The sequence below is a fragment of the Rattus norvegicus genome, chromosome 8 (assembly GCF_036323735.1).
Source record: "Rattus norvegicus strain BN/NHsdMcwi chromosome 8, GRCr8, whole genome shotgun sequence".
NCBI classification, from domain to species: Eukaryota; Metazoa; Chordata; class Mammalia; order Rodentia; family Muridae; genus Rattus; species Rattus norvegicus.
In genome coordinates, this window is record NC_086026.1 from 60,113,740 (window position 1) to 60,140,785 (window position 27,046).

Here is a 27,046-nt window from a genome sequence, read left to right on the forward strand (position 1 = left end):
GCATTTGGTGCCTCACATCACTCTGCTGTAAACATCTAATTTCACAGTTGCTCTTTTCATCACCTGCAGACGTGCTCCTCTTAAATGAGTTTTATATTTGAGAGATGATTGTCTTGACTGTGGGAACAGGCATTGGGGCAGCTGCCTCACCTTTGCTTGGAAATGCCACATGGTACGCTCGGGAATAAGCCACTCAAGTGTCCCTGTCCCTCTCCCCCAGCCTTGTGCATTGAGCTTTCTGCCAACAACTACTGAAGGGAGAGACAGTGGACCCTTGATTCTTAGATAAGGTCACACATCATGCAGAATCTGTTCTGGCCGCCATTTGAGGCTTCACTGTTCTTCCTGGTGTAGGCAGTGAACTCCCTCGAGTTACCCTGCATAGCAATCGCTCTTCAGCTTAAATCTGGCCATTTTCTCTATATAATAGCTTTTATACCTGATTTCTCCAGGAGCTCTGTGGTGCAGGCTTGGTCTGTTCAGTCCTGTGTTGTACCTCTGCCTGGGCCAGTGTCTGGGATATATTGTTGGTGCTTCATAAAACTGAGTTCACTGAGTGGTTTCTAAAGGGTGTCCTCTGATGGGAACAAAGTCACCAGACTGTCTCACTCTCTCATTAGTACAATTAGTGACTTCTTTGCTCCCAGGAAGCAAGAACTTCTGGTCCAGACCAGTACCCAGCTCCAGGAATTATTTTTCCTTTTTGACAAGGTTCTCTATGTAGCCCTGGCTATCGTGGAACTCTACATAGACTAGGCTAGCTCTGCCTCTGTCTCCCAAGTACTGGGCTGAAAGGCATGCCGCTACCCCTGGCTTGAGGGATTATTCTTTTGGAATTGTCTGGTTGTCTTGAACATTGCTACTGTTTTACATCTAAGTAGTTTATACCATTGTTCAACTTGTTAGGAAAGGGAAAAGCCAAGACAAACACACACATCCTGTGTCAATTAAAAGTGACCCATTAATAGTGGAGTTCACTTTAGTGATTCTCTTCTCCATCATGAGCAAAATATTAGACTTGTGCGTCTAATGTGCTGCCAATGAATAGGAGCCTGAAGATGGATTTTTGTTTCATAAGGATAAACAGATTAATGTGCTATTTTTTTTTTTTGAATGAGGCCTTGTAAAAATAAAGGGCAACCTTCAGTTCACGGAAATACCAAGCTTGACTATAGTGATATGGGCCTCAAAGTAGGAGTATGTTTGCTGGAGGACTTTTTATTCAAGAGACAGCATGACAGGTCTCATCTACGTATAACACCCAGAAAAAGCAGGGTGTCTTCCTAACACCGCTGAGCTGACCAGAGTTGTTTTATTAACCTCCGTGCCCCCTGTGTTCCTCACAGAATCCTTGAGTCCATCACACTGGGGACGGTGGGCAGAGCCTCCGTGCCCCTGTGTTCCTCACAGAATCCTTGAGTCCTGGCTGTCCTTTCTCTGGAATGTCAGCTGCAAAGACGGTCCCCAGCCCATGTTCTCACTGCTCTCCTCCTCCTTTCTGCCCATTTCCTGGCTTGTCTTTCTCTTCCCTCACAAACCTTCAGTCTTCTTCTGTACCTAGAATAGCCTTTACTGTTCCTCATCTGCCTCTGTGGGCCTGCTGTTTCCAGGAAATAACGTCATGTTCAGTTGACATGGAAATCTGGGGATGAAGCACTCACTGGGAAGAAAAGCCAAGCCATTTCTTTGTTGGGAGTTGTCCTTAACTGCTGTGATCAAGTCTGAAAGGAGCTAGGTCTTCTGTTGGCTCAGGGCCCTCCCTGCAGGCTACCTATGACCAAGGTGTGGGGGAACCCCCAGTTAGATCCCAGGGTGTGACTGGAGCAAGAAAGGTACTGGCGAAGGCTGGCTTTCTCTGCACACTTGTGCAGAAGCTTGTGTTGTGGCCCACCATGGTGCTAGGGCAGCTGAGGGCATCATAGCTGGGAGGCACAGGTGGCTTGGGAGGGATGTGCCCTGGTCAGGGACGGTCACAGCATTGCTGTCTATATCTCCAGTGGTGGCACAAAGGCTGAGGAAGCTAGATTTTCCTGTGAAGGACAGTGAAGAGCCCAGCACCCCTGGGGTTGACAAGAATTTCTTCCTGAGACCCCGAGTGCCTGGAGAGGACACTGGGAAGGTAAGTGCCCCTGAAACTTGGGGCCAGAGCCCTGTTGCCGCTGCTATAGGGAGTCACAGCAAGGTGGGCAGAGCAGCAGTTCCCACACCTGCCCTGGCTCAAGGGTAGAAGAGTGTAGAGTCCTGCTCTGTTCTACTAACTTTGTGGCGTGGTGGTCTCATTCAGATGTGTGGTTTGGGGTCTTGAATCTTCCACAGTCTGAGACGAGACCCGTGTAACCAAAGGGTAGACTGGAAAAGCTGGTAAACTTTCTTCACAGGCTGGGAAGTTATCGGCATGGTTCTATTTAGGGACGAAGAGTCCATGCCTGATGTTTTTTTTTCCTGGATGTTCTACAAGCCCATTTTGCCTTCTACAACCATGTGAAGAAGATGCAGAATTCTCCTTCAGCAGTCACCGGGGCCCCAGCTGTGTCCTCGGGGCCAATGATAGAAGGGTGGCTGTGATGTAGGAGTGGACGGTATGAGCTGCCTGGTACTGCTACCAGGTTAGATCCAGTGACTGCAAGAGGTCGGCACTCACACACTCCAGTGGATTTGTGTGATTATCCACTGACAAAAAGGGTCTTTAAATTACCTGGCTCTTCACTTGACACAAATGGAGGCCAAGCAATGTTTCCTGCTCTGAATGCTTGCCTTTCTGTGTCTGTGCACACTGCTGTCCCCTGCCTGAGTTGGCCAGCTGTCTCTGGTTTCGGCAGTCCCACCGGTGCTGTGTGGTGGGAGAAAGTGCTGGCCGAGTGCTGCTTCCAAAGCCTCAGCAACCTCAGCCTGGCAGATGATCGAGACGCCAGCTCTTCACGTCCCTTTGACAGCTCTGTAGAATTTCACTGAAAGGGAAGACCTGGCTGGAGTAGTAGAACTGATTCTTAGGGGCCCGAGCCACACCTTTCTTAAAAGGAGCTGTTCCATTTTCCAACATACTCAGGACCACTTAACTCAGGAGCTGAGAGCCCTTACCACTGAGACATCTGCCCCCTGCCACAGCTGACTAAGTCAGCTCTGAAGAACTCTGGCTGAGGACAGCGTTAGCTGTCATTTCCTGAGCTTCCTTTACTGCCACCCCTTGTCAATCGTTTAACCAGATACCTTTGCGGCACATGTTTACCTTGGACACATTTGTGGTTGGGAACCTTCCTCAGAAGCCAGCTGTGCTGTTTCTCTGAGGCTGCAGCTCATTTTATCCACAAAATTCCCTTCTCTGTGACTCAGGGAGCCCGCCTTGCTTTTGTTTCACTTCTTTCACTTCAAGCAAATGCTCTGGGGGCAAAATGGAAAGGACTTTGCTTTTGCTGGGCAGTGTTTCACGTCAGGGACCTAGAGCCAAGTTAGTGATCCAGGAAGCCATCCAGTTGCAACCCAGAAGTTGTTCTTAACCCTTTTCTATGGTGTGTGCCAGTTCACTGATCTGTCCTCATAAGGAGAACTCTGGGAACTTAGTTCTTGACTGGCCTCAAAGCCCTAATGGAGTCATCTGATGTCATAAGGCTGTGCCTGCTGCTTGGTCCAAGCAAGCAGCCCAGGCTTCCTCCTGGTGAAGGGTGGATGTTGCTTCAGTGTCATGGAGAGAGGCTCTTGGAAGTCTGCACAGTCTTTGTGCTTGATGAATCATATTCTCAAATGCAGGAGCTGCCAGGGAACAGGCTGGGCCACTGATCACACTGCTGCCTCCAGGTTGGCCCAGCCACTCCCTCCAGGGTAGAGGTTGCCCTCTGACCACAGCTGCTGGCAGGACTGTCAGGCGAGGGTTAACAGTGGATTGGTTTATTGACTCATGAAGGAGCTGTCATGTGATTTTAATGAAAACACTATTTCCCTGACTACAGTGATGTCAGTCTTGTTGTTGAGGAAGGAGCAGCTGTGAGGGACATTCAGTCTCCTCACTGAGCCCAGGTCTGGAGACTCAAATCCAGTGAAACATCCAGAAATAATTGGGTGCAGACACTGTGTTGAAAACCCACACTCCTCTTCCTTTTCTCTCTCCCTGGACAGTCTGTCCTGTATAGACACTGAGCAGGGCCCAGTCCCTGCACGGAGTCTCAGCTAAGAGTCCACCTTCCCCGTCGCTGGCTTGCTGTTTTCCCTGTTTCTTCCACTTAGTTTCTGGGCCCCTAAGGTCTCTTGGTCTGTGTCTCCTGGCATTTGTCCTCTTCTAGGATCTAAGCCAGCACTTGGTGACCTGAGAGGAAGTTCAGTTCTGGTAGGCAGTTGGTTTATTCCCCAGACTGAGAGATACATGGCTGCCGGAGGATATGAAGGGCAACTCTTAGGCCCTGGCTGTGGCTGCTTGAAGGGTAGGGGTTTAACTGCCTGGCTAGAGGATTAGTCTTGAACCCCAAAAGACTAGAATTCAGGAGGCCCACCCAAGTACAGTCAGAGGACGGCTGCATATGAAAGCCCAAGGAGGTTCAGTCATCTCCAGAGCACCCTAGCTAAGGAAGTTGGATCCCATAGGCTACTGATAGGTTAGAGGTAAGCATAGAAGTAAAGGGACTGGTCACAGGCCAGCTAGAGCAGGTCCCTAGGCTCTGGTATCCTATGGCTCCCTGAGGACTGAGGATTGTCTGTGCAGAAAGACTCCCCCAGGCTTTCTATATGCATGAGTTTAATTACTTCAAAGACAGAGAGGAAAAGGCTGCCTAGACAGGGCTTGTGCCACTGTGACCAAAAAACCTGACTAAAGCCACCTAAGTGTTTAGACTGGTTCACAGCTTGAGGGGACAGTCCATGGTGGATAGTCACATTGTGTCTGATCACATCGGTGAACACCGATTCCCTGCTTGGCTTCCTTTTCTCATTTTATTTATTCAAGGCACCCACCTATGGTGTGGTCACCCACATTCAGGATGGCTCTTCCCTCCATACTTAAACACTTTTGGAAACTTCCTCACAGACAGATGCTGAGTACTTCTGTGATTCCAAATCCAGTCCAGGGGACAGTTTCAATGAGCCCTCAGATTCTTAGAGCCGGTCTGACATCGTGGCACTCATGACCAGTGCTGCCCAGAACTCACTGCCAAAGCTTCAGAGATCTCAGGGCTAAGTTGCCAGTGAGGGTAATCATCTTTCAACCAGTGAGACAAAACTCCACAGGCAACTGCATAACCATTTTCTACCCTAGGGTCAGACAGAGTATTGTGACAAGCAGCCAAGGGCAGTTGGTGGCATCTTAACATTTCCATGTTAAAGGGAGGAGCTGATTCAGGCTGTTCCCATCTCGGATGGGGACAATGAGCCCTTAGTGACCTGTATAAGTTGGTGGCAGGCCTAGGGACTAAGGACTCAGTCCAGATTTGTTGCTGCCTCCTGCTCTGTCTCTGGCAGGGAGGGGTGGCACTACTCACCTGCACTGCCTGTCTACCCACCGGGTTGGACTCGGGAGCCAGCCTCTCCTTTCCCAAGTCTCACCTTACACTGGCCCTTCATTTCCCGGGACCCCTCCAACTGCCTGCCTGCCCTTTGGCCCTCACTTTGATGACTAATTTGGGTTTCTGTGGTGACCTGTAGTTGCAGTGGGTCTCAGGCTGGACACAGGCAATGAACTGGATCCCTTGCCTGGCATGCTTTGTAGGGAGGCTTTGCCTTCCTCTTACCTCTGCTGTACCCCATCCCATCAGCTTGGTGGGACATCTTGGGGGTCAGAGTCCTCAGGCACTCAGTCTCTGTTACTCCATCGTTGGGGAATGAGTAGGAGGAAGAGAGGAAGAAGCTTTCAAAGCCTATCTGTGGAGGGAGTGACTCAGTTCCAAAGGTTCAACACCCAACTGCCTCATTTTCTCTGGGCTTTGAATTTTCTGACCTTTCTGCCCAGGCAGCTTTGGGGGCTTGGCGCCGGGGCAGTCTGTGCCTCTGCAGTCATTACTCACCCACTTAGGTGCTTTGCTTGTTTTACCCCCTCATTGCCAGCTGAGGTCAGTCCAGCAGTCCTTGGGAAATCCTGTCAGAAACATACAAAGGGAGGGAGCAGGGCTCCCTGGCTCTGTAACCATAGATACAGAGGAACTCAGCAAACAGACTCCTTCGGCCGGCCGGGGCAAGCTCCCCACTCCGCCTGACCTCTCAGGCTCAGCCTCAGTCATCTGTGGTCGCATTCTGTGCCTGGATTGTGGCAGGTGTGTCACTGATGACAGCTCCATGTTTGAGGTGCAGTTGTATCCGGTTTACTCAAGACCCATATCACTGGATTCTATGTATCGTATTCATTGCTCAAGAGCTGTTTAGCCTGTGGAACTCCTGGCTGGAGGCACAGTGGAAGGGCAGAGCTGTGCTGTGACGAGCCCGAGGTGGAACAAGTGAGGTCTGTGTGAGAGTTCCCGTGTGGCCACACAGCTCCGGACACTTAGTGCATAGTGCTTGTTTAGGCAAACAGTTCCTAACACTGGAACAACACAGGCAGATTAGCGTGGCCCCACATAATTATGCCATGCAAGCTCATGACGTGGTCCATACATTATGGGAGGGATGGCAAGAGGGGTAATACGGTGGATATTAGGGAAGAACTGGACATGTAGGTAGGTATGAAGATGTCAAAGTAAAACCCATCATTCCATACACTAAAAAAGTTAAAAACATTCAATACCAAGATTAAAAAAAATAACTTGAGTGGTCAAAGCCAGTCTTGCTCCTGGGAACTGCAGGCTGATCTTGGGTTCCTCCTTTCCTGGACCCACTTGCAGGTATGAGCACCCCTCAGATACAGGTGTCACTGTCAGAGTAAGGGCTTTTCCCATTGGCCCAGGGCGAGCCTCTAGATCCTGGATGTACTCCTCTAGAAACTGAGCTTCTTTCTGTAGGTGAGGTTTCTGGGGAAGAGTCCAGAGAGCTCCCTGCATATCCAGGGACTCTGATCCCACAATTCAAGGCATGGGGAAGGGAGGAAAGGACCGCTCCTAGGAAGGAAGCCTCAGCTTGTCAGCACTGGCCACAGGATGGCTAGAGGTTTTGGAAATGTGCTTACTGCTGCCTGCTGTGTTCCCGAGCTGGTCAAGCAGAGGCCACAGGGTAGTGCTCTGGCCTCTACGGCCTACTCTTTATTGTTCTTCATAGGGCTTTCACTTGGCATGGAAGTGAAGGGTGTCCTTAGACTTTGGGGAGGCTTGGGTGATTACCTATGAGAATATTACAATGATGGATTCATTCAGTGGATCAGTGGGCAAAGGTAAAGTTTGCTAAGCAGGCACTGAAATTGGGGAAAGAAAAGAAACTTGTACTAAATTCTCTTCCGAAGAAGAGCTACTCGAAGGTAGGTCAGAACTGTGCACACTCGCAGTGAGGGTTCTGGGCTTCTAGTCTTATACACACCCTCACATCCACTGGGCTTGCCTCAGTTTGAGAGCTGTTGCAGTTCTGTTCTATATAATATTGGCCCAGGGGAATGGCTCAAGTAATGGAAACCAAATCCCATCTGCACTCACTGCCAGAAAGCAGGATCTGATCCTGCCCTCTTACTTACTTAGGCCTTACAAGTCTAGCTTGGCTAAGGGGATTATCCAGAACTCCAAGGGCAAAAGGTTATTACCTAAGGATGTCTGTCCTTGTGAGAAGTTCTTGTGTGTGTGTGTGTGTGTGTGTGTGTGTGTGTGTGTGTGTGTGTGTCGTTCATGTCCCATTCACAGACCCCAGAAGTGACACTGACTAATAACAGCGCTCTTTGCTGGCCTTCCTGTATTACTTGCTCTGGGGGAGCTGAACTAGAGCACAGTGTGCTTGTCTTTGTTCCTCTTCCTGTGCAGACTGCAGTGATGGCTTTGTCTTGACACTACACCAAGAGCATTAACCGGGCTCAGTGAGGCCCTGACGCTGCAGGCTGTGCTTAGCACTGTTTCCATCAGCCATCTGTAGTGGCTAACGTGTACTCAGGCAATTTAGGGCGAGGTATTATTTACCCTGCTGACGTCAATGAGAACATATTATCCACTGTCTTTTCTGTAGCTTGAAATGAGCACCAGGGCTCAGAGAACACAGCCACCTTCCACAGTTTGAAAACTCTACCCACTGCTCAGTGAGGGGTAGTCCTTCCTATACTCATATGAGTCTGATATTCATATCACAAGGCTTTTAGAAAACAAGGTGTTTTTTATTTTAATTCAGGAGGGTTGGAAACATAAAAACAGTACATTTTCCTTGCAGAAAATTACTCCATTTACATAACCATTTGGTACAAAGATCATTTATTAAACTGCATTTTAGGCAATTCCTAACAGAGTGACAGGTGACACTTTGATTTTTCACACTGGAGCTATTATGATTTGCACACAAAATACCAAAGCTGTTGAAGTTGCCAAATTTCTCTTAGTAATTAAAAAGTACAAAAGAAAAAACTGACTACAGACAGATTAAGTAAGTCACAGAGCGAGTGAATCCAGCTGTTCTTTCTGCAATAAGCAAACGGCCTTGCCTTTCTAGAAAGTGCAAACAGTCTCTAGCACTCTATCACAGCTGCAGTCCCCCAGAGGCCACCCTGTAGGTAGCCCCCTTCCTGCTGCTTTCTCCTTTTCTCTTTCTCAAACCATGAGTAGCACTGAGGGTGCCTCACCACTTGAATTTCCGTGACTGAGCAAATCCTGGAGTGTAGGCATCAGTTATCTGTACTTGGAAATGCAACACTATGCCATCCACGGGATGTTGTTTGTACTTCTATTTTTAAAGCTACCCTTACTCGCCCATTTTGGTTCTGAAAAGTCCTAGCATTCTACCATCAAGCATGTTACCATTCTGTAATCCTGAAAGTGTCGAATAAGCCTTCCTACTTGTCAGGACTTAATTGTGAAGAAATTCAATGGGCATAGTGACATATTCCTTTAACCCCAGCACTTGGAGGCAGAGGCAAGAGCATCTCTGAGTTTGCGGCCAGTCTGCTCTACGGAGTGAGTGCCAGGACAGCCTGGGCTACACCGTGTTTCAAAAGAAAAAGGTGTTCTAGTGCCTTCCCTTTAGGATAAAGGTTGAGTTCATGATTCTCTGGGCGTCTATCTTCTCGAGTCGACTCTGTTGGTCCCTTTCTGCCCTTTGGAAATAAAGGAGGGGCATGTCCTTCCAATATATACTTATAGAAAGGTGTCTGTGTCTCCCTGCGCAGTGCAAGTCACCCAGATGGCTGCAGTTATCACTCAAGAGCACTTAGAGCCAGGCATCTATGGAGGCTGCAGTTGTGGGGGCAGGGCTCCAACACAAGCCAAAAGCCAGGCAAGGAAGGAGCTTGACCCTGCTACCTCCACTTCTGAGCTCTGTGCCCTCAGCTAAGTCATGTATCCTTAAGAGCTTTGCTTTTCTCAGAAACATGGACAGACTCTCTCTAGCTAAGCTTACAGAAGTGTTGAGGGATCTAAGCAAGCACTCGGAAGTGCTTGGTAAATTGCTGTGAATATGGGCAGGCAAGCTGAGTAAACGGGACTCGGACTCGTAAGAACCACACTTGCCTAAGCTGTCTGTCAATCAGTGCAGACATTTGCCCCAATTTGCTCACATAAAATGTGGACAGATGATGTGGTGCAACTAGGAATGCTGGGAGTCTTCCAGAATCAGCCAGGCTGTTGGAACCGGTGAAAATGGCTCAAGCAATCAGCGAGAAGGTGTTGGGAGGCCAGAGACTCCAGGGCCCACAGAACCTTTGAAGGGTCGGTCGGTATCTCACTCACATGCCAGGGAAATGGTGGGAAAGTCATGGAATCTCTCACTTCTCTGAGCTCCCGAGCCAGGGAACCAACAAAATGACAAAAGTCCCTGCCTGGACAATGACTCCAACTTACTACCTGTTCTCCAGTTTCTACCTTTGATGTCTAGGCACAGAGAGAAGGAGCGGCTTGTGTGGCTTCCAAGGAGGCAGTAGCAGCGGCCCAGCTTAGGGGCACAAACACAGCAAAGGTCAGCCCTGGCACAGGGACTCTGCGACTGCCACTTCAATCACTGTCATCAAGGGACACTACACACTGTCTCTAGAGGAGGAGGAATGTGAAAAAGTCACCTGGGCTATGAGTTTTCTGTAAACCAACAGGGAACTTAACTCACTGTTGGCATGAGTGTAATCCAGACTGGAGAAACTCTGATCCTGATAGATTTAAGAAGCAGGCTTGATTAGAGGCTGGAGAACCTGTAGAGGAAGGAGAGCCCAATGGGTCCCATGTCCTGAGCTGCTGGCACACCTGGGGTCCTTGATCAGCTGGCCTAGAAGCTGCTGCTTTTAGCTCCTTCAGTTTCTGGTTCACCACATGGTCTCTCTCCAGCCGAGAGCATACCCTTTCCCCAGTCCTAGTAGCCCTGTCTTAGGTGTGGTGCTCCTAGGGTATAGGTAGAGGGGTCTGTGATGACTATCCTATTTAACAGAGCTCTGGGGCAGGGCAGAGGGTGCTACTCCACAGGGTGAATTGTCCAACAGGGGGAAGGAGGGGAGCGTACAGAATGGGGGGTCCTGTAACAATGCAGTAACTCAATTACAAAAGTTAGGAGGGAGCATGAGAGGCAGAGGTTGAAGTCCTCCCTCCCTCCCTGACACCAGGACCCAGTTTAAATATTTCTGAGTTCTCGATTTCTGGGATAAAGAGACCTTGGCTTCCTTTTTCCTAGGATGCAAAGCAAGAGGAAGGGCTTTGTTCAGACCAGCTCTTATACCTCCCATCACTTCCAAAGGCTTTCCCTGGGCCCTCATTGTCTCCCACTGGGTAGATTCTAGAGGGTTATGGACATACAGAACTGCCCCCATCTTTTTTCCTAAGGTGGCAGAGTTCAGGCAGGCCATGTCAGGGGCAGGATGAGGGCTGGTGCTGGTCAGGCAGCTCCCTGGGAATAGAGTGGGACCCCATATCCGTTGCTTTTCTGTTGTATTAACACCCTCTCTTTGCCTTACAGGGACCAGCATGTCAGTTGCATGTAAATACTAGAGACACACTTGCCCAATCGGAAATTGCAAAACTAAAGCATTTCCCCCAAAGCACAGAGTAATAATACCTACGGATAACAAAAGACCATAAGCAAAAAATAAAAGAGTACCACACATATTGCACTTTTTGCTGAATGAAAATTTTACCTCATGTTTGAATCACCAGTCTCTTTGGAGAGGCTCGTTTACAAGATAACAAAGCTAAGGGTTACTATACAGTAGTGTACACACTGCTGATGTGAACCGACAGGCAAACATGTCAGTATTTCAAAGCTGCCTCTCCACAAGAGTGGGCCTAAGCCGCCTTAGTGTTACTTTAGTACTTGTGAGGAGAAACGACTTGCAAGCTTCCATGGGTCACTAGTTAGGGGCAGACACAGAAACAATCAGATGAGCAGAGAGCTCGTCTACTCTCACCAGCCTCCATCTCATGAAATAAAGGTAGCCGTGGAACTAGGGATGTCTACTTGAAACTGAGGAAGGAGAAAATGGGAGCTTACGACTGGTTCCAGCTGGATGATTCTTGGTCTTCACCAGGCGACTGTCCTCACCTCCTCTCTGTGTCAGTGCCTAACAGGCTTGGCCGCTGATGAGGTTCCCAACTTCTCTCTGCAGCCTTTAACCTTCTGACAGCCTCTCCGCAGCCCCTCATCTGTCGCCTAACTGTCCTGCCATAGCTGCTAGGTCTCCTGGGCTAAGCAGCTCACAGCCTGTTGGGGGGCAGGGGTTTATGCCAATCTGTTGCGGTCTGTTCCTGCAGTCCTGAAATGAGCGGCCCCCATTTTCAATCTGGAAGGCATTTTCATTTTGTCAATATTACAGCACTTCTGCAGTATATTTTGGGAAAACATTCTCCTTCAGTCTAAACAAATCAAGCCCCGCTTTATAACTTGGCTTATTTTGCAAAGCTTTAAACATATCAGAGATCTTAATGAAATGATCTCTCCAATGAAATCATCAATCTTAAGCACGAGGAGGAACAGAATCAATAAAAGAAACACAAGTTATCCTTACTGGATTTTCAGTTACTAAATCACAAAAACGACAGTCCCTCCTGCTATCCACTCCTGCTGTAACCCACAGCCCAATTCCAAGCAGAGTGCATTTCCAAAGCAGCCTGGCACCAGTGGGGCGCCCAACAAGTACAGTCTCTGGACAGCCTCAAGACTGCTTGAGTCACCAACACTGGCAGGGGCTGGGCTGGGCTGTGGGCCAGGATGGCTCTCCGGAGACTTCCCATGCCTAGTCTTCCCTTGCCTGCCTGGACACTTACTACAGAGAGGAAAGGCAACTTATAGGTGTTTCTAGATGCAGCATCAGTGAAGTAGCTCTCTTCTTGTGCTTTAAGGAAGACGCTTTGTGCTTAGTGCATTCATCTGCTGATTGGACAAGCCACTCTAAAGAATAGAAATTATAATTTTTATAAATAATACTGAGTTTGTAACACCTGGATGTCACTGTGCAAACGACAGATTACTAGTTACTTCTAGATATCTGGTTGACTAGGTATAGCATCTATTTTTCAGAGTGAGTTAAAGGGTTAAGCTTTTCTCGTAAATGACTAACACATCTGTGGTTCTTTTAATATTGCTATAATACCTGAACATTTCGTACAAATCAAAACTAATGAAATTAAGAATTCTGATCCCACATAGTGAGAACAGATGGAAGGAAGAGCCTTTGGATTTAGGAAGGACACAAGTGGAAAGCTGGGTCCATATGGAAAAAACAGTGTGGTGAGGTGGGGGAAGGCACACATTACCACCTCACAGGGCACACAACAGTTCCTTTGTTGTGCATCTTTAAAAAGGTCTAAACCCTATATGAAATTTCCCAGTGTGCAACCCTCCATAAGCTCGGTACAACAGAGTGGCAGTCAAAGGAACCACTATAGCAGAGCAGATCGGAGGTCCTCCTGGAGCCTGTGCAGGAGGAGCCTGGCTTCCCAGCTCAGGGCCTGAGTTCCTGTTGCTCCCTGGTTTCTGCTTCAGCCTCCACTGGGATGGGCCTCCTGCTGTAGCCCTGAGCACTCTAACCACAGGCCATGGGGCACTTTGAGAAGGCATTATTGTGTGCTCCCAGACAGGGTTTCAGGGGTCAGGACCAGCTGCTACTCAGTGTCCTGGAAACACAGCTTAGGCGCTGCTACTTTGTGATGGTCTTGAGGACACCCTGCACCAATACCTTGGTATGCCTTGAAGCACTTTGCTGTTGTTCGGCTTGGCTTTAGGGAAATATATTGCCTTTCCCTCCTAGTATGTGATATATACAACACACATTTTTCTTGCTTTTACCAAGCCAAATGAACCTTTGGTGTAAAACCTAGGTCTATGCTGTCACTTTATGCAAACATTTGTTGGTTCCTCCTTTGAGAGCTTGCTCTACTCTACCTAAGGGCATGCACTCCAGCCTCCAACTACATTCTAGCCCTTGCCACAGAAAATTCTGTGGTGGGACAGAGCCAGGAGGAACATCTATCCTAGTCAAACCCTGATTCCAGTTTGGAAACTTGATTTTTCCCCGTTAGGGAAGAGGGGAAAAATAAGTTTTAAATTTAAATGGATGGAATAAAAATCGAGATCCGGTCTGCCTGCCTTCACTAGAGCCACCTCACTTCCTGTGCGGGGTTAGCTCACCAGGACATACCCATTGTGTTGTGGGTCCACGGCTTCTACCATTTCATAGTCAAAGAGTCCAGGGAGCGCAGAGAGGGCCTCCTGAAGTCCTGAGCTCCTGGGACACTCTGCCCCTGTGAGGTTGCTCTGTTGGGCTCCGTCCACAGGATAGTGACAGGAAGCAGGATAGCTTGGTGCAGAAGAAGTGGTGCTTGGCAGCCCACAAGTCTGATAGGAGAACTGTAAGGAGGCTGGAGTAGCTCCTGGCTGCTGTGGTGGAGGGGGTGGGGGTGGGGGTGGTGGCTGCTGCTGCTGTTGCAGTTGTGAGGGTAAGGGAGGTGGAGCCCGGGGGCTGGGCGTAGAGGGCAGGGGCTGCAACTGCATATCTGGGTATTGGCTGAGGAAAGAGCTAAATCGCATCTGCTCAGAAGAGGGTTCCAGGACAGGGCTGAGGGCCTGGGTCAGGCTGAAGGATGGGGGCTGCTGAGGTGTCGGTGCAGTCTCCGGGTGGGGAAGAGCCAGCTGCTGAGTTGGTCCAGGGTAGGAGCGCTCTGCTATCTGCATCTGATTAAAATACGCTTGCAGCTGAGACTGCTTCTGCAGGAAGAGTCGCTTCTGTTGGAGCCTAAATTGGCAACACCAAAAGATTACTTTATATCTTAGGTGAATGTAATTTCGCTGTAAATTCAATACCAGGCATCAACTCCACTTTCCTTTTTTTTTTTTTTTTTTTAAATTTGAGAATCTTACATAAAGTCCAGGCTGGCCCTAAATTTGTATTCCTCCTGCCTTAGTCACAGGAGACTAAGGGATTCTAGGCTCCCTCCATCACACCTGACACCCCCACCTACTGTTTCTCTCTTTTTTAATAAGGGGGAAGAAATCAGAGTAAGAATTAACCACTGTGGGGTTTGGGCTTTGCGCCTATCTGACTGACCCCTCTGATGTAAGGGAGCACCAATACATTTTTTTCTTTCCTAATTACTATGAAAACTACTCAGAAAGAGAAAACATCTCGGCAGGGTGATGACTAGGGCTGTTTCACGTTGGGTGACCGTCTTTTACTGGTGGGAGCAGTGGACATGAACAGCAACAAGGGGGAAGCCTCATCACTGATTTAGGCACTGCTTCTGAAAGCTTAGGACTGAGTGCATCCCAGAAAAATACAAGGAAATGGCAGAGTGCATAGGGGCTGCTGCCATCTGGCTGGCTTATGCCCTAGGATTCTCAACAGCCTCATTACCACTGGCAGTTTCCACGTACCAGTGCACGGTCCTAGCAGAAGCATTCTCCAGACTGCCATGAAAGGAACTGACTCCACAGGCCAAAGACTTGCTTACCTGTGTTCCTGTAGCTGCTGTTCCAGGCTTCGAGGTGGTTCTTTACAATACATCGGACAAGCATTCTGGGCCTTTGGCAGAAGACTGGGCTTCTGGAAGGTCAGAAAAGTAGTAAGAGCCTAATCACACGCTATCACTTAGGATGCAGCTGAGGTGACAGCATCACCCTTTGGATGCCTGTCTGGATAGTGTATCCAGATGTGGCCTCCAGAATCCTGAGTGAAAGCAGGGATACTTGCTCACTAGAACCCTGGAAGAGCATTGGGTCACAGGCCTAGGCATCTAGTTCTTGTCTTCTTGTTTTCCACTTATAAAATTCCAGGACTGGGATGTTCACGGAGAACACTGAGAAAAGCAGACTTAGTTCTTGACAGGAAGGCCCAGTGCATGTTAAGTGATTCATTCTGAATGGGATCTATGTCAGATCATTTTTTTCAGATCTTTATATACCAGAGTAGACAGCCTTGCTAAAATTTTGTAGATTACAGATCGCATCTTATTATTCACAAATATAAAATTATCTTTTTCTACTGCCCACATAGGAAATAAGGCCTAGTTTGAAGATGTTTCTAGAAGCCACTAATATAGGATTAAATTTACCTGCCTATAAGGAATAAAATTTACAGCTACCTTACATAATGCAAAGCAGGCTTCTACGGCAAAGTGAGCCAGACTAAGGAAGCTAAGGATCCCACCTGGAGTCGGTGCTGCAGGTACGGGGTTTCCAAGCTTCGCTGTGGTGAAAGCTGAGGGTGCATGCTGGCAGAGAGGGCGGAGACACTTTCCTGCCGCTGAGAGATCTCCTCCTAAGGAGCAAGGGAGGGGACATCTCAATTTCTATGTGAGAAAGTTTTAGTATCTTTGCAAATGACTGAGTGGGACCCAGACTCCATGTGACCTAACACTTAGCTGTTACCTAACTAGTAGGTTGAAGGTTGCTTTTTCAAAGAATCTATGGTGTTATCTCCACTCAACTATTACCTCATCAGTGTTAGAATTAGAACAGAATCTCCTGCCTGATACTAGAAGGTGCTTGCGTACATGTGGGCCTAGAATACTGCTGTACATTGTACATAGTATAGAATACTATAGTACACTGTACGTAGTATAGAATACTATAGTACACTGTACATAGTATAGAATACTATAGTACATTGGATGCATTCAACATTGGCTCAAGAAACAGCAACATTTATCACATTTTTAATGTGACTCACGCTCCTGTTCAACAGTGACTTCACATCTAGAGTAGTGGCAAGAAGCTTCGCAGCCGGGTGAAGTTCATCACGGTGCTTGTGTGTTTACTCAAGGGAGACTGAGAATCAACCACATATAAATCTGTCTGCTCTGTGAACCAAACTAGATCGAACCTGTATAGGCCTCTATCTGGTGCTGAGCATCTGAGGGCAGCATGGCTGGGTTTAAGCTGTTAGTAACAGCAACAAGAAAACCTGAGACTGTGGGCTTCCCATAAAGCCCACTTAGTTACAACTAGGAGGAAGCTAACTGAAAACCACACATCTGTGGGAGAGACATGCTTGGAAGGGCCTGTACACCCACCTGAGGGCAACTGCTCGAAAGGTCTTGGAGCTGAGGAGCAGTCGATGTTAAGGTAGGGTCTGCATCTGACCTAATTTGCTCATACAGCAATTGTACTTTGTTCAACTCCAGAATTCCTTTGGTTCTAGCAAGATTCTGAAGATGCTGTCTAAATGCTACAATTCCTGCAAAGTAGAAACATCCAACAGTTTAAGCAAAGCAGGCCTTTTAGTTATCATGCGTTCACACACGCATGGCAACAGCTTTCTCCCACATCCTGACTGGAGTTTTAAGCCACCAAAGAGGGCCTTGCCTTGCGTAAGGGAAGTATCAGACGCTCTGCGGCCTTCTCGGAAGCTCACAGGGGACCGGTTATGGGCTTCACGCCTCTGTGAGCTCAGAGCCTGCATGGCTGGGTTGGCAGGTCTGAGGCTTATGAAAGGAGTCATGCGAGGCGATGGCTGATTGGCCAACATGATGTCCTTCAGGGAAGGGCTGTCTTCTGGAAAGTTCAGGTCCCTCTGGGCAGACCCCATATCATACTCAGAGTCCACACTGTCAAGGGAGGGGCTATCACTCATGGAGAAAACTTTTCCTGAAAAAAAAAAAAATTACCCAATCCAATAGCATCTTCTTTAAATACACAGACAAAAGCAAGACAAAATGGCAGTCTCTAGTCTTGACAGCCCCAATCTTTCAGGAAAATAAACAAGAGGACTAGAGTACTTCTTTTCAGCCTGGAAAACAGAACTCACCTCATAGAAGAGTTCTTTTCAGGGTTGGGGATCCCAAATTCATGAGACCTGCAGTTTAATCTCCAGGACCACAAACAACCGTCCATCCATTCAGGATGCTTTTACTGGCTAGTTTGACTCTCAAGGTAAGCCTATAGACGTTACAGCTGTAAGATCCTGGCCCTTGAAGAGCCATATTCCCTTATGAAGCACACTGTAGTCAAAGAATCCTGGAGTGGGGGAAACAACCCAGAGGCACTTCATATTTATCTCTGTAGCTGCTGAGTAGATCTAATCTGCAAAGTCCATGGCATCTGCTTCCATAGAGGAAGAAGATATGGAATGAGCAGACCACTATTTCTTGATGCCAGAAGTACGAAAACGATGCTGTAGGGTCTAACCTGGTGCTTCTCTAATATCATACCTGCCCTGGGCAACACAACCAATTGGTTAGTCACTTCTGACAGAGTGTGCCGTCGCTGCCCACTGCGTGTGGCCTGGAAAGCTTCAAAGGCCTGACTGGGGTCTTCCTCGGCCTCTCCTTCTGTCTCCAATCCTTCATCAATGGAGGTCTCCATCATACTGCTGGGCAGGGACTGGCATCCCTTCCTCACCAGGACAGGGGGTACAGGGTCAAGCAGACAGCCATTCACCTGTCAGTGTGAGAGGAAAGCTCAGTCACTGCTCTGCCGAGAAGCACCCACAGCAGAGCAGTACAACCTAAGGCCAGTGAGAAGTCAAGCAAACACCGAAGTGTCTGTGCTCATTGCCAACATCAGGCAGCACACGCATCAGAAATGAAGGTCTGCAACTCCAGCACTCAGAGACAGAGGCCCACGAGGACCCGAACTGGCAGTGCCACTAGGTTACTCTTCATCATCACTGTTACGATAAACACGTGTTTAGTGCTTTACAGATGATAGGGATGCACTGTTTGAGGCTTACCAGTTATTTTTTAAATGAGGGAAACAGAAGAGAAAAATGAGCTTTTTTTCCCTTCTAAAGCAAATGTCTCACAGCTAAGTGAGAACAGTCACTGATATTCTAGTTTTCAACCACAGAACATACTGGTTCTGAATATACTTTTATGTGCATAACTTAAGTAGTGACCTATTTGATATTTTGTTTTTAAACTGGTTCTAATCTGCCTGAGGAGTGGAAAGTATGACTTTGTTGTAGACAGCAGATACCACAAAAATAATTGAAAAAAAAAAAATCAAATGGCAAACAGCCAAAACCTTCCATTATAGGATAACAAATGACTCACAGTTCAACATTCCAGCAGAAGTTAGTAAGCCCCAGTGCCTAGGATCCTAATCCTTTAGTAGTTCACACATCATCTACAGTGCCTGTCCCATAGGGAGCTCTGCACAGGTCCTGAGTGAGCACACTGCCTTCCCACACAGTTGCCAAGCAAACCACCTAATGGCCAGCAAAACAGCACACCAAGGGGAGTTGTGGTTTCAAGTTCTGGCTGGTAAAAGCCCCAAAGAGCAGGCAATTATTTACCTCATTACTTTAACTATTCCCCTGTGGAAATCAATCCGTTCTCTCCTATGAATGGCTGCTCACTCAGGAGCAGCCAGAAAAGGAGTCAGTTCTCTGTGGTCCTTTCAACTGGAACGCGCTGGGTAGAGCTATTGTTTCCACTGAAGCAGGCAGAGTGCATATATATGAGAAGTGATGCAGGACTGCCCTATGCCAGGCACAGGATTCTTTCCTCTTACAGCAGTCACTGGAGGCACACAAGGCCCTTTCTTTGGAGAGGGAGTAGGGGGACTCAGCCTTGTGTGCTGGGAGGAGCTGAGTCCACAAGCATCTTTGACCAGAGCCTTCCTGTTGGTAAGGTAGCTGATACATGGTAGATGCCTTCTTCCCAGACCATGCCAGTGTCCTCATGGCACCAAACACAGGATCTGAAATCTGGCCAGCAGCTGCCATTCTATTCTTGGTCCAGTCCCAGATAAGTTTCTCCTTTGTATTTAATAGTTCTCTTACAGAAAAGAATGACCAACACCTCTTATTCTAGACTTCTTAGCTGTCTCTAGTAAGATAGTGTGCTAAGGCTCTCTAAGATTTTAAAGCAATCATGTACTGAGCACCCTTACACATGCAGCCTCTGGCAAAACGTACTTCCTACCCTGCAGCACAAGCAATGGAACAGGCTCTTTATTATTCCTTAATGTTGAAGTCACACAGAACTCCTTTCCTGAGGTATTCAAACCACCCAGGAGTCCCTGTAAGTTTATAGTCTTAAACTGTTACCTTTTAAACTTATCTCATTTAAAGTTGGAATTGTGTCTGAATTAAATCTTTTTCCAGGTATAAAACAATGGTTTGAATTTTCAGTGATCCGACTTTTCATCTAGGAACAGTTAGAAAATAATAATGGCTGAATAATGAGTAAGAAAACCCAGTGGTGTGTCTCAGTGTTAACACAGTCAGTGTTAACATGGGTGAACACTTTTGACCACAAGTTCAGGTTTCCTGAAGCAGCTGACCGTCATGCTTTGAGAGGGTTTCTATTGCTGTGATAAAACCTGGCCAAAAGTAACGTGGGGAGGAAAGAGTTTATTTGGTTTATATATCCCGGGGCATAGTCCATTGAGGGAAGACAAAGTAAGAACCTGAGGGCAGGAACCGAAGCAGAAGACATAGAGGGATGAATACCGCTTATTAGTTTGTTCCCATGGCTTCCTCAGACTGCTATTTTAAAATAAGCCCAGGACCACCTGTCCAGGAGTAGGACTGCCTCCCGTGAGCTGGGCTGGCCTCCATCAATCATAACAAGAAAATGTTCCGCAGACCTGCTCAGACAGGCCAATCTGCTGTGGGCATTTTCTCAAGTGAGGTTCCCTCTTACCAGATGACTCGACTCTGTGAAAGTTGACAACAAACTAACAAGGACATGCTAAGTTACTGAGGGATTCGATGTAAAACAAATCCAGGTATGCTTCCCTTTTTGATGTATTTCACTGTCTTCTTGTAAGAAAGAATGACAAGAACTCATGCTTCAAAGCTCCTTAACCATCTACTAAGGCAGTTTATAAGGTTGTCTTACTAAGTGACATAGGCTGCTCGAAGTAAGAAATTATGCTCTAGAAATATTCTAGTCATTAAATGACAGCACCCAGGAGGCCAAGGCAGGAGGGTTAAGTGTCTGAGGCCAGAAGGATAGACATCAGAGAGCTTGTTCCCAGTTGCCCCATGGGTGCACAGGAAAGGCAGTGTGATGTCTAAAGAAAAGAGTGAGAAGGTCTAAAAAACAGGAAGACTTCATAATTTCTTATGAACCAGCTGGAACTAACTCTATCTTGCTCTCTCGTCTCCAGTACTAAGAGAAACAGAATTTCTGTTGTTTGGGATACTCAGCCTATGGTACTTTGTGGGTATTTTGTAGTATTACATGAGGTTCATACAGTATACAAGCATACTATGAGCTACTGAGTCTGTAGGAGAGCAATGGACCTTATTAACTGTCTCCATGCCCCTGGCAAACGTGGCACACACTGAGCAGGTGCCGGAGCTCAGACCTAAACTTGACCACTGACAAGTTAGTTGTTTAGGCTCTACCCAAGTCCCCTCAACCCCCATTTGTAAAATAGTTGTAAAGTTGTTAGAAGAGTCAACTAATATAATTCAGAAAAATACTTCCTTTACAATTCAGTACACTTTGTTGCTATTTTTTTTAAACAAAGCAGAGTGCTTTTCAATAAGAAAGCACAAGAATAAAACTGCTACACCTTTTTCCTGCCTGAGGCAAATTAAACAGGTGAAGAAGGAAAGAAAGAAACTACTCCAATGCTAGATACTTCTTTTTAAAGATGGCGTCCCTGTGCGCCCAGAGCACCTCTGTACCTATGCTCTCCCTCATTCCACTCAGTGCTGGATCTATGTGCACCCGCACACTCTGCTTAGAACCCTGTCCTTAAATAATAGGGCAGGAGAGCTGGACACTCAGATGTAAAACTATTCACCATAATAAGCCTATTTAAAGATGCAAGAAAAGGGAATAACTGTGTGCAAGAGGGGAGTAGTTTGAAGAGGCGGTACAAAGCAGTGGACTGCGTCGTAATCGTTAAAGCTCATGCCTGTAAAGACTACTTCATGACATAGGAAACAGTCTCACGATACACTGTTAGACACAGAAGATAAAAAATTACACATAGTAGGAAATAATTTTAATAATCTTTTCACCTGCTGAACCATCCTACACCTTACCTACCAATTTATAGTCTGACATCAATCAAACAGGTAATCTTTGAGTAGTAAATTATAGTTAAATTAATTTTATCGTTATTCTCTTTACACTGTCATACATGATTTTCATGACTGGCTTTATTTTTATGTTTTACTTCAAATTATAATTTATAATTTTAAATCCAGAAGTGAAAGTGAAATTTCTCCCCAAGGCCCCTAAAGCTTAGCACCACGGAGTCCGGTTTGCTTTCCAGCTTTCTCTCATGTGTGTCATGCACAACGCAGTTACCACGGTGCAATCATACACACAATGCCTCTGCTACACTTGCATTTGCTTTTCCCCCAATAACTTATTTTTTATTCACTTTATAACCTGATTACAGCCACCCATGCCTCCTTTCCTCCTAGTCCAGTCCTTACAAATCGCTTCCCCTCCTTACCTCCTCCATTTCTCCTCAGAGAAGGAGGAGCATCCCTTGGTTACCACCCCACCCTGGGACATCTAGCCCCAGCAGGACTAATCAAATCCTCTCCTGCTGAGGCCCCATTAGGTAGTTCAGGTAGAGGAAGGGGATTTAATGGCAGGGAACAGACTCTGAGACAGACCCCACTCCACTTGTTAGGGAACCCACCAGAAGACCAAGCTGCACATTTTCTACAAATGTGTAGAGGCTACACTTGATTTTCAACCAGCTAGTAAAGGTGTGAACTTTTTGGAAACCCTTCTATTATAGTCTTCAATAGTATTACAGATGGACTAAAATGTGGGTACATGGGAGATTCACTCTACACAGTTTGTGCAACTGTCCTATCATGGGCTCTATGTCCTTAGGGTCTCGATTACTGCTCAGAAAAATGCCTTCCCCTCCTGCCCCAGAAAATCCAAGTCAAAGTTTCAAGTCAGACTCCTTCAGTGATTTTACTAACATTTGAGGGAACAAGAGGTGATGTTTTTAAACGTATCTCTAATCCTTGATTGCAAGCAGAAATGGAATTATTAATGGATACAGCTATGATAATCTTTCAGAAAACAGCTGGGCTATAGTGAATGTACATGAAGTCAAATGAACAAAGAAACTGAAAGACTCTTTGGTGTATGCATTTATGGGCCTCAAAGAAAGGTCGTCGAAGGATATAACAAAATGGTCTGCAGTCAGTCTTGCAGATGTTTATGGCCTGCTCTGAGTTTTGGGGTGGCAATGCCAGAGCTGGGGTCAGTTCCAGTTTGACTCTCATTTCTACAAATGTGAACATACCATCTAGCAATGTCTATATCCTCTGCAAACCATTTCCTGTCTGTTTCTTAGTAACTATAACAATCACAAGCTTTAAAAATAGCTTGCCCTATATATTATAGCAGACAGTGCCCAATCTGTGTTTTGGGCCTGGTGCCCTTACAGGCAAGACTTCAAAACACTGTATTTTAATTTCTTCAAGAGAATTAGATCATAAAAACGAATTATGCTGCCCTATTTTATGTCTAAATGCTGAGCATGAATTTCTCACTAATGTGTAATGCCAGGCAAACACAGGCACAGAAAGCAGACTGTCCACAGGAAGGAGACTCGTCTTTAGGGCTGGATGCTAACTATTCCTGTTCACAAGTCGGCTCACTGCCTGCTGTGACAGCCTGGTGTGCAGCTGCTGCCACCACTGCCCCACAGAGCCTGTGCAACTAAGGAACTTGGTGACATCCAGAGGTCTTAACTGGATGGCATTTGCCATCCCATTTCTCGGCTCCTAAACCTTTTATGGGCTTGGAGTTCTACCTTCTGAACCCCCTATTCCCACTCCTCCCTCCTCTCCTATTTCACGATCATTCCCATATTTTAGGCCCTGCATCATTTCTGTCCTGGACCCGGGCTTACCCTCCCACTGTCCTTGTTCCCTAGCCTGTCTGCTGGAGAACCATCCAGGCAGTCTTCATGACTAGTATGCATGCGGTGTCCTTACTCAGGTCTTCGTGTCTGACTACTCTATCAGTTTCCCACCCGATAATTCACCATGTTCCACACCTGCAACGCTGCCCAGAGAACTAAATTGCTTGCTCGCTGTTCAAGTGAACAAGCGAACACACACATTTTAACTTCTACAGTTTTCCTCCCCATGGCCTTTCCTTTTCCCTACAGCAATCCTTCCCTTCACTGACGATACCCCACCCTAGTTTCCAGCCATATGAATAACATTCTACTTTGCAACTCTAGTTCTGATAGTTACCCTCAAATTTTCCTGATCAAGTATAAAATCAATTCCCCTGCCTCTCTCTAGGCTCACTTGACTTACATCTCATCATGTGATACTCATCAGTTTATTCAGTAATTGGTATGCTGTTTTAGTTCTATACAATTTTTGTTAGATCACAGTCTAGTAGGGTATTAGGCAAGTTTATGTCTGATTCTTGTTTTTGTTATCTAAATAGACTCAAATATGGGAAGACAGTATTTGTTGACTATTTAAAATCTACCCTAAACCAGACAGATTATGTTACTTAATTGTCATAACGGTCTCCCAAAATACATATATAGAATGTAGTTTTATAGAGAGAAAATGAAATTCACCCTGCCTGAATTCACACAGCTTGGTGAAGCAGTCTGAACACACCCTACATTCTTTTAGGACATTGTTCCTATTAATATGATCATCTCTATAGCACTTGGAACTGAGTGTGTACCACTTACAAGTCAGAAAGAATCCATTGCATGAAAGAAGCGGTCACCTTCCATTTTCTAAGAGTCCACTTTATGCAATACACTGAATACAAACTAAACCCTTCAAGCATGCCCAGGCTGGATGCAAAAGATGTTTATTCAGTCAAAAAGAGATCTTGCACTTTGTATTCACGGTTTGCTGTGCAGAAAGGACACAACAACAGAGTGTAACCCAGCACACTAGGTAACACTTTACTTGTAAAATCAGAATCTGTGAAGAGTCAGCCCTACCTCCTGACCTGCTCATGCACCCAAGCATTTATGAAGAACCTTAAAACTTGGGAGAGAAGAGGGACTGGTTAGGGAAGGAAGAGGTGGAGGGCTTCTGTGGCCTGGAGCTGTTACTTAAATGATGAGAGCGCATCTGTGAACGTTTTGATGCTCTTCACCAAAGCAACATTCAACAAAACCACACCACACCACTGCCTCACACTGAGGTCTCCAGCCGCCCTGCAGCATCGCAAGCGCCACCGGTACCTTTGGCGTGTCAACACACTCTTCCTCCATAAAGGCAGCTTCTGCTGGACAGCTGGATGCTGGAAATGAAAAGGCCTCCACATTGGATGCCTGCGGGAGGAGGGTAGACCGCATCAGCCTCAGGTTCGGTGGATGCAAGGTCACTGGTAGCCCCACGGTTTGTGCCTGAAGATATGGTAAGAACAGAACAGACAGTGTGGGAGCAAATATGCTCATTGCTCTTAGAACAAAAGAGTTATCTGCTGGAACTCCAGAAAAGACTTGATTGCGTGCATATGTGTGTGCGTGCACACATATGTGGTAAACATTGAATTTGAAGTCTCACTAATCAGATACTCTCAAATAAATTATACAGAATTCGGTTCCTGTCTCATAACAATAATCTTTCACACAGGCAACAAGATAGCCTTAGTAAGGAATCAAAGAATGAATGGCCTTTGTCTCAATTCAATAATCTATATTTTTTCCTTTTTCTTTTTTTCGGAGCTGGGGACCGAACCCAGGGCCTTAAGCGCTCTACCACTGAGCTAAATCCCCAGCCCATTTTTTTCCTTTTTTAAATATGCTACCTGGAAAGATTAAAAAAAGTGGCTATAGGAGCGCAACAAGGAGGCACAGATATACACAAGCCCCACAGCTGTACAATATTAGTTATGAATTTATTTTCTTCCCTACTTCCCCTCCCCATGAGAAGAGGAAGAAGAAAGAAGTGGCTACCCAGGGTGACAGGAAGGTCCCCTTCTTTTGAGAAGATGCAGTCTGAGTACAGCCTGCTACAGCAACAGGAGAAATGCCTATTGTTGCAGAGTTCCACTCCCGAGACTAGCCTGCTTCGCAGAGCTCAGGTCTGTTTCTGTCTGCCTTTCTTATAGACTCTGGGCCTATTGCTCGTCTCTCCTCGTAAGTGATGGGGTATCAGGTATATGCCGCCACACTTTGGCTTCCTGTGAGTGGTTCATTCCACTCTTCGGTCTCCTTGGCTAGTGCTTTAAGTAAACAAGGATTAACAACTCTCCTAGCCACAGCCTTAAAACTGGCAGAATAATTCCTTAGATATGCTTTGAACATAATAGACACTGTGAAACATCCAAGAGGGAAATCATCATACTAGACTCCCACAGGAAGAAACATGGCCTTGACTTTCCCTGTTACTGTTATGACAGAAGATACAGGATGGTGACTGCTAAATTCAGACAAACAAAGGAACAAAACCATATAAGATTGTAATTTCTTTTTCAAGGCATGGGTTTGATTTGTGGATCTATCACTTATTATTTCCATGACAACTTAAATCAGGCAATCTAACTTTCTCTGAATCTTTTCTTTACTCATAAAAGTGGGTGTAATACCCACTTCACAGTGAAGTTAAAGGCTCAAAGGTAACATGTGGAACCCTCAGCATCATAAACTCTCCTCCTCCCAGACCTCAAGTGACCCCAAGGACAAAACAAGTAGACAGGAAGACAAACGCAGTTTTGGAGTCGGCCAGTGTTTCACGGCTTCCAGCAGGAATTTCAAGTCGATTTTTGCTGTTTGTTTTTGTTTTTGACAACAGGTTTTCTCCATGCAGCCTTGGAACTCACTGTGTAGTCCAGGCTAGCCTGGAACTCATAGAGAACCAAAAGTTGAAACTGACTGGAATTCACAGGAAGCCAATACTGGCTACCTCTCAATTGTTGAAGACATACACCATCATGTTCAGCTAAACTGATAATTTTTAAGGAGAGGGTATGAAGTTTTGAGTATACTTAAATTACACATTGTATAGGATACATTGTGATACTAATATCAGATATACCGCATGAAGGAAAGAATAAAACAGCAGCAAGCCGTCAGTGGCCAGTGGATGGCAAACACCGTGCTGTGCACTCTCTGAGCATGATGGGCGGGCATCAGCTTCTTGCCCATCGTTTTTGCTTTGTTGTATGTCTTGGGAATCTCTCTGGCTACCACACAGCACACTTTCATTTCCTAATAAATGTCCATTTGGTACATTCCCACTCTATCACCAGCTTTCAATTAAAGGGTAAAATAAAAGTTTGACTTTTAGTTCCCCAATTTCTTAACCTGTTCCTTCCGTCTGAGAGCGGGGTGGGCCTTACCTGAAGCTATTACCCTGGAGATGAGATGCCACATCTGATCACAAGGCTGTTCTATTTCTATCCTGTTTCCCTAAAGTTCTTTAGGGTGAACTGAGCTGTATCAGATTAAGCACATCACATTTTTCTTGACAATCCACCCTTCTTCCCTCCCTTCCTTCCTTCCTCCCTCCCTCCCTTCCTTCCTTCCTTCCTCCCTTCCTCCCTTCCTTCCTCCCTTCCTTCCTTCCTCCCTTCCTTCCTTCCTCCCTTCCTTCCTTCCTCCCTTCCTTCCTTCTTCCCTTCCTTCCTTCCTTCCTCCCTCCCTCCCTCCCTCCCTCCCTCCCTCCCTCCCTTCCTTC

General features: G+C 46.6%; 2 protein-coding genes across 10 annotated transcripts in view; one reads left to right on the plus strand and one right to left on the minus strand.

Annotated features, from left to right (window-relative positions):
- The window catches only part of Ppp2r1b (protein phosphatase 2 scaffold subunit A beta), a 32,973-nt gene extending 21,200 nt beyond the window's left edge, over positions 1 to 11,773 (plus strand). Inside the window, exons 15-17 of one of the 2 annotated variants that reach the window (XM_017595626.3) lie at positions 1,998 to 2,119; positions 9,901 to 9,981; positions 10,963 to 11,773. In XM_017595626.3, coding sequence (XP_017451115.3) covers positions 1,998 to 2,119; positions 9,901 to 9,981; positions 10,963 to 11,055 — 296 coding nt within the window. In that variant the 3' untranslated portion in view covers positions 11,056 to 11,773. Of the gene's footprint in view, positions 1 to 1,997; positions 2,120 to 9,880; positions 9,988 to 10,962 lie in introns of those variants that run through there. The other variant, XM_017595627.3, reaches the window with a different exon arrangement.
- Positions 8,174 to 27,046, minus strand: part of Sik2 (salt-inducible kinase 2) — a 99,795-nt gene continuing 80,922 nt past the window's right edge. For 4 of the 8 annotated variants that reach the window (NM_001427328.1, XM_056984537.2, XM_056984538.1 and 1 more), the window contains 8 exons: positions 24,607 to 24,771; positions 17,646 to 17,874; positions 16,801 to 17,082; positions 16,509 to 16,672; positions 15,644 to 15,754; positions 14,949 to 15,040; positions 13,640 to 14,233; positions 8,174 to 11,782 (listed from right to left, as the gene is read on the minus strand). In NM_001427328.1, the coding sequence (NP_001414257.1) occupies positions 11,722 to 11,782; positions 13,640 to 14,233; positions 14,949 to 15,040; positions 15,644 to 15,754; positions 16,509 to 16,672; positions 16,801 to 17,082; positions 17,646 to 17,874; positions 24,607 to 24,771 (1,698 nt within the window). In that variant the 3' untranslated portion in view covers positions 8,174 to 11,721. Of the gene's footprint in view, positions 12,391 to 13,639; positions 14,234 to 14,948; positions 15,041 to 15,643; positions 15,755 to 16,508; positions 16,673 to 16,800; positions 17,083 to 17,645; positions 17,875 to 24,606; positions 24,772 to 27,046 lie in introns of all 8 variants that reach the window. The other 4 variants (XM_056984535.2, XM_063265450.1, XM_056984534.2 and 1 more) reach the window with 4 other exon arrangements.